The 12,985-nt window shown below is 41.1% G+C and overlaps 1 protein-coding gene across 1 annotated transcript in view; it reads right to left on the minus strand.

Annotated features, from left to right (window-relative positions):
• Positions 1–11,692, minus strand: part of kcnmb2 (potassium large conductance calcium-activated channel, subfamily M, beta member 2) — a 14,370-nt gene extending 2,678 nt beyond the window's left edge. The window contains exons 1-5 of the mRNA XM_037681286.1: positions 11,520–11,692; positions 6,231–6,313; positions 5,742–5,864; positions 773–943; positions 565–574 (exon numbers count right to left, since the gene is read on the minus strand). Of these exons, the coding sequence (XP_037537214.1) occupies positions 565–574; positions 773–943; positions 5,742–5,800 (240 nt within the window). The 5' untranslated portion in view covers positions 5,801–5,864; positions 6,231–6,313; positions 11,520–11,692. The remainder of the gene's footprint in view (positions 1–564; positions 575–772; positions 944–5,741; positions 5,865–6,230; positions 6,314–11,519) is intronic.
• Between the last annotated feature and the right edge of the window lie 1,293 nt (positions 11,693–12,985).

Genomic DNA, 12,985 nt, shown 5'->3' on the forward strand with positions numbered 1-12,985 from the left:
GGGGGGGGAGAGAGAGATATATTTTTCTAAATGTCAAAGTTCTTGCTCAGTAATCCAGGTCAAAAATCCCACAAAGTTAAATCAGGTCCTCTGGACAGATTATTGACCATGAACTTTGATGTTTTGGACCATTTTGGCCATGGCTGCCTCAGAGGAGTCGACGGGGGAGAGAGCGGACTCCAGAAACTATCTTATCACCATCAAACTGGTTGATCCACTGTGAGTGTGCTACTTATGGGACTCTGTTTGTTGTGGTTCCTTGGACTGATGAAATCCTTTGGATAAAAGACGAAACGTTTCAACAAAAAGAAACCGTCCAGAGGACCGGACTTAAATTTAGTGGCTTTTTCTAAATGTTTTACAAATAAAAACCTGAAAAGTATGGTGTGCAATTGTACCCCTTTTTACTAGAATTTATCTTTGAAATTTTCTATCACAAAAAAACAACAACTTTGAGTTGTCCTGTTGTCAACAACAGTTCTTAACATAATCTTCTGCAAATCTGTACAAAACACAAAGAAACAACAACAGCCAACCTCATCGCCATCTGTCCCCTGTCATTACCTCAGTGTTGCTGCAGAAGTATAAAAACATAAAGAGGAAAAACCTTGAATGACTGTCGTTCTTCAGAGATCATCTTCAGTGCTCATGACCTTCAAACAGTCCTTAACTTGGTTTGATCCAAAAACTGCATTTATTGTCTACCAGGACCAGTTTTTTCCTCATTTCTTATAAAACTGTGTACAGAAACAAAAGCAACAACAGGTCATACCTGTCAATGTAGGAGCGTAATATGGTGATCCCCAGGACAAAGTAGAGCATAAATGAAGCCATAATCATTCCCAGTCCAAGAAGAATGGCCCGATCTTCTCCAGGCTTTAGAGCTGTCACCGTCTGCTTTTTGTCCAATAAATCTACCTCCCGAAATTTCTGGTAAATTAACCTGATGACAGAAAATGAGACTTTAGGAATCGTCATTGGTTTATCCATCCATTATCTTTTACCCGCTTCTTCCATTTTGGGTCACGGGGGTCGCTGGTGCCCATGTCCAGCAATCACTGCGAGGGGCGGGGTACACCCTGGATGGGTCACAAGTCCATCACAGGGACACATAGAGACAAACGAGACAAACAACCGTTCACTCTCTCACTCACACCTAGGGACAATTTAAAATTACCAATCAGACTAACATGCATGTTTTTGGTCTGTGGGAGGAAACTGGAGTACCCGGAGAAAACCCACGCATGCACGGCAAGAACATGCAAACTCTGCCCAGAAAAGCCCCCGGACCGGGATTTGAACCGGGAACCTGCTCGCTGAGAGGCAGCAGCTCTACCAATTGCGCCACCGTGCTGCCCGTCATTGGTTTATACCTACAATAATAAAAGTCTGTGATCAAAATTATATATTTGCTTTGTGGAAGTGGAAATCTTTGGAAAACTTCTAAACAGGGACGGCTGGTCCATCAGGGCAGGTGGGGGCACAGCTCCACTCAAAAATAAAAAAAGTAGTTCATACAAATAACAAATGTAAATTACCTTATTACTTGTTTTGCTGTGCAATGGTTAATTCTGTGTTTTTCAACTATTTAATGTAGATATTTTTAATCCATACTGTACATTCATATGGTGATTCATACTCAGTTTTCTTTACTTATTTGTAGTTGTGGGGTATGACACCGCCCACGTTCATAGGTAGATTTGTCAAATGGCCCTATCAGCAGATATCAGACCTGCAGGAAGCTCCAACAGAGACTCATTTGTGCAGAAACAATTCCTCCCCATTATGAGATTTTGTTGGTTTCAGCTCAGTGATATGGTCACTAACACTAGACCTCACGTAATTTTAGTTAAAGCAGGTTTAGTGTGCAATAAAACCTGCTGTGTCCATCAGTGGAGATTTGTTTTACTTGAATCAAAACATTTTTGAGAGTAAGATCAGAAAAGATATTATCAGTCAGCCTGGAGCACACTGACCAGACACAAACAGAGGGAAGATGTACAAGACATTTTCTCCAACATAGGCCTATTTCTTGTGACCATAGCTACTTAGATCACCCACAGGTGGATCTTATTTCATTTCTAGTATGGCTTCTGGACATAAGGGTTGGGGCTTTAAAGCAAAGGGGTGAACATGCACTTCTTCAGTTTCATGTTTTAGAATCATTAAAAAATATATGACTTTTAACTTTGTTAATCTGGACTTTTATTGCAGAAGTATTACTTCAAAGCAAATGAGCAATGCAATACAGAAAGCTGTGTACCTGTCTATCTGTTTTATTATTACATGGGTACAATTAAAAATACTCATGTTTTGGGTGGTGGTATGAATAGAAGCGAATGTGGGGAGGTGTCTCTTTCTCTGATTTATTTATTAGACCGTATTGTAATTATCAGAGACAACCTCAACAGGCTTTAGAGAGGGGATAAAAAGCAACAATTTTGTGCATTAAAAAGCAACAAAATAAAGATTCGGCAACATGTGTTCTGTATTTTCTAACAGAAAATGTAACAGGATTCTGGCATTTTGGCTCCTTCTCCCCACTAATCACCATCTGCAGGTCATGTGAGTGAGCGGTGCCAGCGACCTCTCAGCAAACACAAATGATCAAATTTATGTAGGTAGTAATTTTGAAAAATGATTGTCCCCCCACCCCCCACTAATATTTATGTTCAGGAGCTTCATGGCATACCCGATAGTTTGAAGCAAGTGTTTAATTTTGACATGACTAATGGCAACCGTAAAACAACTCCAGTCAACAACATTTCATGGTGGTTTATACAAACGCCCTCTAAATGAGGGTCCAGCTACCCTGCGGTGGAAACTTATTTCAACTACCTGCATCTGCAGTCTTGTTATTTTGGTCACTACCCAGAGTTTGTGGCTATAGGTGAGTGTGGGAACATAGACCGAATGGTAAACAGAGAATTTTGCCTTACAACTCAGCCCTCTCTTCACCGCAATGGATCAGCACAGAGTCTGATACTGTTGCATTGATCTGTTTGTCAATCTCAGGCTCCATTCTTTCCTAATTTGTGGACAAAACCCCAAGATACTTGAACTCTTCCACTTGTGGCAAAACCTCACTTCCAACCCGGAGAGGGCAATCCACTCTTTTCTGACTGAGGACCATGGCCTCAAATTTGGAGGAGCTGATCATCATACCAACCTCTTCACACTCAGCTGCAAATTGCGCCAGTGAGAGCTGAAGATAACAGCATGATGAAGCCCAAAGGACCACATCATATGTAAATAGCAGAGATGGAATCCTGAGGCCACCGAACTGGACTCCCTCTGCCTTGTGGCTGCACCGAGAAATTCTGTCTATGAAAGTCATGAACAGAATTGTTGACAACAGGCAGCTATGGCAGAGTTCAACTCCTACCCTGAAGGGGTTCGACTTACTTCCAGCGATGCGAACCATACTCTCACACTGCTTGTATAGAGACTGAATGAATGGCCTGTAGCAAATGGTCCCCAATTCCATGTTCATGGAGCAGCCCCCACAGCATACCTCAAGGAAAATGGTCAAATGCCTTCTCAAAGTCAACAAAACACATGTAGACTGGATGGGTAAACTCCCATGACCCCTCAAGGACCTTTGTGAGAGCTGGTCCGTTGTTCGCTGGAACTTGCATTGTTCCTCCTAAATCTGAGGTTCTATCATCAATCACACTTGTTTCTCCAGTATCCCTGAATAGACTTTAATGGGGAGGCTGAGGAGAGTGATGAACTTATAATTGGAATACATCCCCCGGTCCCCTTTTTTGAAGAGGGGAACCGCCACTCCAGTCTGCCAATCCAGCAGCACTGCCCCCAATGTCCACGCAATGTTGCAAAGGCATATCAACCAAAACAGCCCTGCAACATCCAGAGCCTTGAGAAACTCGGGGCAGAGCCCTGCCGCTATGAAGCTTTTTAACTACCTCAGCAACCTCAGCCTTGGTTATGGACAGACCAACCCCACAGTTCCCTGACTCAGCCTCCCCCATGGATGACGTGTCATGGGAACAAGAACGTCCGAGAAGTATTCCTTGCACCTACCAACAATGTCACTGGTTGAGCTCAACATCACCCCACCCTCACTAAACTCAGTGTTGGTAAAGTATTGCTTTCCCCACTTCAGTTGCCTGATGCTTTGCCAGAATCTCCTCTGAGTCGATCAAGAGTCTCTATCCAAGGCGTCACCAAACTTCTCCCATATGTGAGCTATTGCCTCAGCAACAGTCAGGGCTGCAGTCCACTTGGCTTCTGATACTTCTCAGCTGCCTCCGTAGTCCTACAAGCCAATAAGGTCCGATAGGACTCTTTTTTCAGCTTGATGACCACCCTAACCCAGGGTGTCCACGAATGACTTCACAGATGACCACCGCGAGAAGCACCGACACCCTTGTGGCCACAGCTCGAGGCACCCGCCTCGACAAAGGAGATGTGGAATGCTCAAAAGGTTACTTAAAACCTATAAATAATAAAAGTCTAACTAAAAGTTGAAAGAAGCTAGACATTTTTTAAGATTGGATATGTTTTGTGAAGAGGCTCCATTCTGACTACCTGTTGCAAGCTCATTGATACTATTAAAGCAGACCCACCTCTAAAGCAATTTTTCATCCTAAAACAACTTTAATCTCAAAAGATTTTATCATAGTTTATGCAAACATTATCACGTTACCCGTCACATCTTTGTCAGTTTTGCATTACACTATTTGTTGGGCAGAAATTAAAATTGTGTTCAAGGTCACCTCAGACTGCACTGGAAGTGTTAGCTTCTGCCACTTTTTGATTTTGCAAAAAAACATACATCTCCATCATCATCTTCTACCTCTTATCTGTTGAGTTGTGGAGGCAACAGGTCCAGGAAAGAAACCCAGTCTTCTCTTTCCCTAGTGACACTTTCCAACTTCTTCTGGGGGACTCTGAGGGTTCCTAGGCCAGAGAAGATTCACAATCCCTCCAGCAAATTCTTGGTCTGCTCTAGGTCTCTTCCCAGTGGAATGTGGCTGGAATACCTCCAAAGGGAGATGTCTCTTTGGAGGTATTCCAAAGGGAGGTATCCATGAGGCATCCTAATCAGATTTCTGAACCACCCCAACTGACTCTTGCCGATGCGAAGGAGCAGCGGCTCTACTCCACACACCCCCTGTATGACAGAGCTCCTCACCGTAAAGGAGGCTCATTTTGACCGTATGTATCAAGTATGTCTTTCTTTTGGTCATGACCCAAATCTCATGACCACAGGTGAGGGTTGGAACATAGACAAACCAGTAAATTGAAAGCTTTACCTTTCAACCCAACTCTTTCTTTGCCATAAACAACTGAAACAATGGCCTCATTACTGAGGATGAAGCCCCAATCCATCGATCCATCTCTTTACCATCACTTGTGACACCTAGATACTTAAACTCCTCCAACTAAGGCGAATACGCTCCCTAACCACACCCCCACCACTATTACCACTAGAATTACTATAAAGTTCTAATCAATCCATCCTGATTTTAGCTGTATTCAGAAAAGCTACTAGCTTTTCCGTCCTGTCAAAGTTAAACTCTGTTTCTCCAGACATTGTTCAAAGAGCTATCTACAACATGTAAAATATCATTTGTTCATAACCTTTTCATAGAACCCTACAAAATATTGTTTTAAATATAGTAATCCATAATCTAATTATTAAATAATTTAAAGTCTGTTTTTTTGTTGTTGTTTTTTTTTACCTAGAATAGTTAAAAAATAAAACAAATTGTTACCTCTTGTCATTTTCTCTTCCTAATCCTGAAGTTTTTTTGGCCCCAGCCAGAAAAAACATATTTTCCGATGACCCAGGTCCTCTTCTTGTTGCTGAAGCAGAACGATAAGACCGCTGAAAATTCCTGGGGGGAAAAATACACCCAGTTTATGTTCAGCTGCTGCAACGAACTGAACATTTACCCCTTACAGAGCAAATAAGTCCAAAGACAGAAAAAATAACCCTTTACCTTTGGTGCATGTTTGCTTTAAACACTAATTCTAGCAATGTCCAGTTTAGTTCACAATAAACCTTTTCCTTACAATCCTACAAACCATTCTTGATAATGGTGCGCTGGTACAGGAAGTGGAACAGGAAGTGCAGTGCACACAGTAGTTTCCAAGTAAACATCTCTTTTTGAACACAAATAAGTTATTCAAAGAGTTAACAAGACTATGGACAGCTACAGATAAATGGTGTTATTGCTGACAGGGTCATGTGAGAAACCTACCTGTTGGTTTTGTCAACACAAAGTTTCTGGGTCCTCTTCAGTATCACCTTGCATGGGTCATAGTCTCACTCTGTAGGTTCTGACTGGTAGAAAAAGCACTATTTATTATGTGAATAACAACAGTTTGTGATAACAAACTGATAATGAAACAAACAGAATTTTAAAAATTAAAGTCTGGTTGTAGCTGACAGTCATTCCCAACACATACTCTAAGCACTAACACACTATTATAGGTGTTGTAACATCACATAAAACTGCAGGTTTGACCAAAAGAGCTTTTCTTAACTCTGCTGTTTTATTGAACCTGCATCAAACAAAAGTTTCAGCATCGTCTCCTTGTCCAAAGCAGGTCACTGAATTTCCCTTTTCTTCAGTCATCCACAGTCCATGACTGTCTCTTCTGTACTTACTGGAACATTCCTTCTCTTTGGGAAACCGTTCCATTATTTCCCTCTTTTGTTTCCTGTCAGTCGGCTTGTTAACCGCAGAAGGTGACTACATCAGACCTGACCAGACCTCTGCTTTAGGATGTCACAAACAAAGATATGACAGTAAAGACAACCTGTAAAATGACGTTTAACATGTTTGGCATTCAGTTTACACTCAACAGTTTGTTTTGTTTCTTAAAATTAAATTAATAGTTGGTGCCAGTTGATACAGTTAGTGCCAGCTAGCTAGCACCAAACTAATTTATAAGTAGATATCTAAATAAGGCCGACTTTGGGTTGTTGTTTTTTTTTAATTAAATGTTATGGACCTCTAATTCAATCATTTTGAGGTAGATACTCCAACCCAGTATGCTGGCTCAAACTGATAACTCTAGACTCAGAGACTCTACTTCTTCAGGTGGTTGAGACGAGCTGGTCTGGGAAGCTCAGTCCTCACCTCCTTCTACAGGTGTGCAGTGGAGAGCATCCTGTGCTCCAGCATCAACGTGTGGCATGGAGGCTGCACAGCTGCAGAAAGAAAAGCTTTGCAGAGAGTGGTGAAGGCTGCACAGAAGACTGTTGGAGTCAGTCTCCCCACCATCACAGACATCTACACCTCCAGATGCAGGAAGAGGTCCACCTGCATCATGAAGGACCCCACTCACCCAGCACACACATTTTTTGCCCCACTCCCCTCAGGCAAAAGTTGAGGAGCATTAAGTGTGGGTGAAAAAAATCACTGTAATGCCACTTGATTGTTGATGTGTGCTGCTGACTATCCATGCTGCTGATCTCATGCTGCTGATTTATTTCATGATGCTGTCATTCGTACTCATCCACTCACACAGACTCATGTTTGTGCTGCTGTTGTTCGGCGTATTGTTTTTATGCTATTAGTGTATTCTTAGTTCATATCTTAGATCTCATTACTGTTTATCTTTATAATTGATACTTTTGTTGGATGTGACTGGGACCCTGTGTAAACAATTTAATTCACACCACATGTACCACATGTGGTGTGAATGACAATAAAGAAACCTTGACCTTGATAGCCTGACCCTGCTGAGTTAAAACTACCCATGTTTTAGCAACATTCAGACTAGCTATTAGCTCATCAGTGCAGTCACAATAAAACTCCTTAAAGTGAATCTGTTTAAAGAGATATCTATAACTTTTTTATGAAACTTCTACACAGAAACTTTTTCCAAATAGCTAAACTATTCCCTCCTGCTGCCCTCGAGTCAAAATGATCCACACATCAGCTTTAAAACAATCATGTGGGTGATTTTGACCTAATGCAGCAAGAGGGTTAAGTTTTATGCTGACTCATTGTAACTTCTAGCCACTTATAAAGAGAATAAGCAGACAGCTATTCTTTTTCTTTTTTTCTTTCTTTTTTCCTTTGGTGGAAAACATTGACAAAGTGCTCCAAGAACAATTGTTGGAAAACAGGCCAGCAAGTTCCTGCCTGATGTGTAATTTCCTCATTCTCTCACATTTCCAGCTGCTGAAGAGAAAAGCTGCAGAGAGAGACCAACACATCCACGTGACGCTAAAGGAAAGAAGAAATGTTTGCTGCGAAACACAATTTGCATCGATTCCCACAACAAGAAGTCCCACACATCAGTTTTCTGCTCTGTCTTACTGTCAACAAGCTCACTGACCACACTGGCTGAGGACCTCGAGTTCCACACATAACTGTATTGATTTCAGCTAAACATGAACCCAACCCCACCCACACACGCACACACACACACACACACACACACACACACACACAGAGAAGAGCCCATTTAAGCTAAAGATTTTTACAAGTGATAGCTGCAGGCTCATCTGTTCAATGGAGAATCTGTAAGTGTGTGTGTGTGTCATCACAGAGCCACCAACGTCACCATAAATCGCTCTTCAAACAGAACAATTCATCGCTCAGCACCAAAGAGCAAAAGGCGTGTGATCACGTTTTTGCCCTTGTCTCATGTGCATGCTTTTCTTGGTCTGCCTGTTAGCAAAGATTGTCAGTAGCTGAGAGTCATCCCCAGCATATACTCTGAGCACTACCAGATTGTGCAAGACATTGCATGTGATCTTGCGTAACGTTATTTTCGAGGTTTGACCAAAACAACTTTAACCCTAACATCTCTCTTCGTGTTGATCTCTGTTTAAAACTCTGGCATGAAAGGAGGGGGTGATATGAAAATGTCTTTCTTCAAGAAATTCTAGGCCTTTAATTCATGTGACAAATTAAACATGAATTCATATTAAACAGCGCAAGCTGAGTTTAAATAGTGGGTGAGGTGTTTGAAAATAACTTTTCTATGAAAAGTGTTGCAATGTTTAAAGACTTTCATGTTCAGACCCACAATAAACGAAAACGATCCACAAGGATGCTCATTCAGCTGCTGCTGCCTGAAGTCCCAGCGTGTCTGAATGCTAATTCAACGTTCACACTGTTGTTTTCCAGTCTATAGATTTTCTAGAGTTTTGTGCAATCAATATTATTTTAACCATTCATGTTTCTAAACATATAGCTCAATTTGAAACAGTGTGCTAAGTCTTTTGTTTTTTATATGAATGCCAGTTCATTGAATACTAAATTATATATATATATTTTTTTTATATTTTATTTATTATTATTATTATTATTGGGACTGCCTAGTAAGGCAGCCATCTGTTATTATCCACCTGAAAAGGGTCTTCCTCTTCTATCAACTTTAATGCGGCCCGAACCTCAACGTGTCCCCCCACAAATGTTATATCAACACGACCGGCTCGGCACCGCAATGTGAGCTGTTACTTTGATTGGCGTTTGGAGTTACCATGGCAACATAATTTTCAATTATGCCCATTTTCTCAATGAAAAACACTGACAGAACTCTGAACAGCTTCTGTCACAGTGAGGTCACAAGGTGTAGAGAGAGTCTCTGAGCAAAACACTGATTAACTTCTGGAGCCATTTTGGTTCAAGATGGCTGCCACAGCTACTGTACCTCAGAAAACATAAAGTTGCCTATATTCTGTCATTCTTTAAGATATTGAGCTGAATTTTGGTATGGTTGTAGCTGAGAGTGAATTGTTATACATTCCTAATGCAAATCTCAGCCTCCATATTTTTTGGGCCGAGATGGGGTAGAGGTAGGGCAGCCGACCTGGGACCAGAACGTTGCAGTTCGACTCCCAGCCATTCCCACATGTCGCGGTGTCTCTGAACAAGACACCTAATCCCCCATTTCTTCCCGGGTGCTTACATAGCTGCCCACTGCTCCACCTGTGTATCTCATGTGATGGGTTAAATGCAGAGAACTATAAAGTAATTTGGACATTGTATGGGAACAAATGATGACAATTTCAGACTTCCCTTCCCCTTCCCTTCTCAAATTAACTTCCAAGATGGCCACCTTAGCAAAAAAGGAAAAGATGATAACTCATCTATTTTATACTGAGCTGGAATTTGGTGTGGTGGTAGCTGGCAGCTATGCACAATATCCCTTAGCAAAAAGTAGTTTATTTAAGTACACTACAAGTATACTTATTTTACACTAAAAATGAGGAAGTGTATACTTGAAGTTTACTTTTTATAAATTTTATTTGATATACTTAAAAATAGTATAAAAATGTCCCAATTTAGTCCAAACAAGTATTAAATCAGTATACCTCTAGTACACTACAAGTATGGTGTGTAGTATACTTGATATACTTAACTTAAAGTATTCTTGCAAAAATAAACTTCAAATGTACTACTTTTTGTTAAGGGATATTTTGAATTCAAATCTAAAAATTCAAGATGGCCACCAAAGCTAACTTCAAGGCTGAAATTTTGTATGGTCATAGCTGAGAGTGAACCCCAACACAAAGTACTAAATCAAAAATTTTAAATGGCTGCAACGGGGCAGTCCCTGTCAAAGTTTCTCCAGGAACTTTCTAGATTAACTTTATTCTCACATACAGATACACAGAGTTCTCTTCAGTTCCTTCGAAAACATTGCTCTCTACCAAAATGCTGGCAAAATTAAAAGTTTTGTCTTGAACTTTTTTGAATCTACATCACCAAACTTACTTTGTTTTGTTTTTCTTATGCTCCTTTTACTTTCAGCTAAAGTCTTCCTAATTTTAGCTATTAGCTACAATTCAGCTTCTTTTTTTTTTTTTCATTTAGCCATAGACCCAGACTTTTTACAGAAAATACATTTTTCTAGTTTGTAACTTTTGTAATAATCTAAGCTGACAAAATACCTGTTTTTACATGTACTGTTTATAATCTTTACTTCTCTAATGCAGTTCATTGTCTTCCCTCAACTTGTTTCACTCTCTGCTACGGGACTTAGTTTTCTGTCAAAGGCTTCTGACATTCAGACACTCATATTCCACTACATCTGAGCCAAGAATCCTCTCTTCAAAGCTGGAAGAGACCTCTATTTTTAACTTATCACTTCTGCTACATAAAACACAGTAGACACATAAAAACTGACACACGTGACGACCACACGTCAATTATCTCGGTCAAAAGCAGAAAAGTTTGGGAACTATTCTCGTCTGCATGTCAGTCTGCCTGTCCTTTTATTAGTGCTGTCAGGGAGTGACAGACGCGAGTGTGTGGTTACCATGGTGATCTTGAGCCGCTGGCAGTAGCTTAAACGTTTCCTATTCACATTTTAGTAGCATAACGTGCGCTGTAGAACTGTCTTAAGCCTCTCCTGATCAGTGTCACATGAGAAAAGAGTAAAAAGTTGAAACTCTAACGCTCCTGGCTGTGCAGTGATAGCTGCAGCTCACGGCCTGAGTTATCTCTGATCACAGCCTCACAGCCGGAGTTCCTGTCAGTGACTGATGCCTGCTGAACTGGAAGAGCCGTGGTAATACCTACAATCTGTGGGGTCCTGCTCCTGCCTCCCGTTGCAGGGCTGTTGAGATAATCCAGTTTTGGGACCACGATTGTCAGCGGTGGCTCTCCAACGAGGTCTGAGCTCAGGGGACAGCAGCTGGCTTCCCTCTCATTTAAACCCTCAGCCCAAGTGACCAGGATGCCAGTCATACCTGTGTTGGTAACATGAGTTCCTTGTACAATGCAGTCCCAATGAAAATGCATTGGCCCCCGCACAATGATTCTCCTCCCTGAATAAATGGCCCTGACTGTGTGCCCACTGCCATATTAGCTGGAGGCCCTGCTGCACAGCTAGAATTCAAGATTCAAAATGTTTCAGCTCTTCCATGTGACCACTTCATTCACTGTCACAAGAGCCCAACTCTGTGGCAGCATCTGACCACCAGGGGACACTGCAACCCTGGAAAATGAAACCTGGTCAATCTGAGGGAGGTTTACTCTTTGACTCCCCCAAACAAAAATTCAAATTCAACCTCTTTTTGTACTGGTTAGTCTCAATGAGTCATTAGGACTCATTTACAAGAGAGACCTGTTTTAGACAGACAACCTATAAGGTACAGACACAATAAACTGTCATAAAATGCAATTAAAATAAAAGTACAGTAGTTATTCATACAACCTTTATTTAGACAGGTTGTAAAACAATCAAATTAAGGTGCAATATAAAACAAGGTAAAATACTAAAAACAAGAACATATTTGCGTTGATGTTTCTATTGACCTTATCAAATGTTTAAAATCCCCTTAAGAAATCAAAGTTGAGAGCTTCAGTCTTGTTGCAAGGTGTTCCAGGTTGCAGGAGCAGAGTAAGAGAAGGCCTTTTTGCCAAGTTCAGTCTGCACTAAGGGGACGCTGCAGGTAATTATGTCTTGAGAGCGCACACTGTAGCTGCACTGATGACATGACAAGTGGGAGGAGATATAAGAAGGCAGCAGACCAAGGAGGGATTTATAGATGGAGATGTACAGTATGTACCAGTGTGAGAGCCTACGTGTACACACTGATGACCAACTAACCAACGAGTACAGAGTGCAGTGATGGGTACAGTAGTTACAATGAGTTATGAATCTTAGTGCACCATGATAGATAGCATCCAACATCTGTAAGGTGCTTGTAGGGGCGTTCATGTAAATAATGTCACCATAGTTAATGGCCGGTAGGAAGGTAGCGGTTACAATGCGTTTCCTGGCATTCAGAGTTAAGCAAGATCTATTTCTGAAAAAGAAACCCAGTTTTAATTGCCTTGTGGCACACCATTAGTGATCATTAGGTAGTTAGATGAAGGACTGGTATGTTGAACATAAGAAAAAGAAGAAAATTTAAAAATAAATGCCAGGGGTTATTTGAAGGAATGCATTTAGCTCTTTCAAGTTTTTGCTCAAACCTTTATAATATCATAATATGATGTGTAATCACACTCACAAGATGTGGTCGAGATGACTCTCAGCT

The sequence above is a fragment of the Nematolebias whitei genome, chromosome 9, assembly GCF_014905685.2.
Source record: "Nematolebias whitei isolate Nwh7 chromosome 9, NemWhi1, whole genome shotgun sequence".
Lineage (NCBI taxonomy): Eukaryota > Metazoa > Chordata > Actinopteri > Cyprinodontiformes > Rivulidae > Nematolebias > Nematolebias whitei.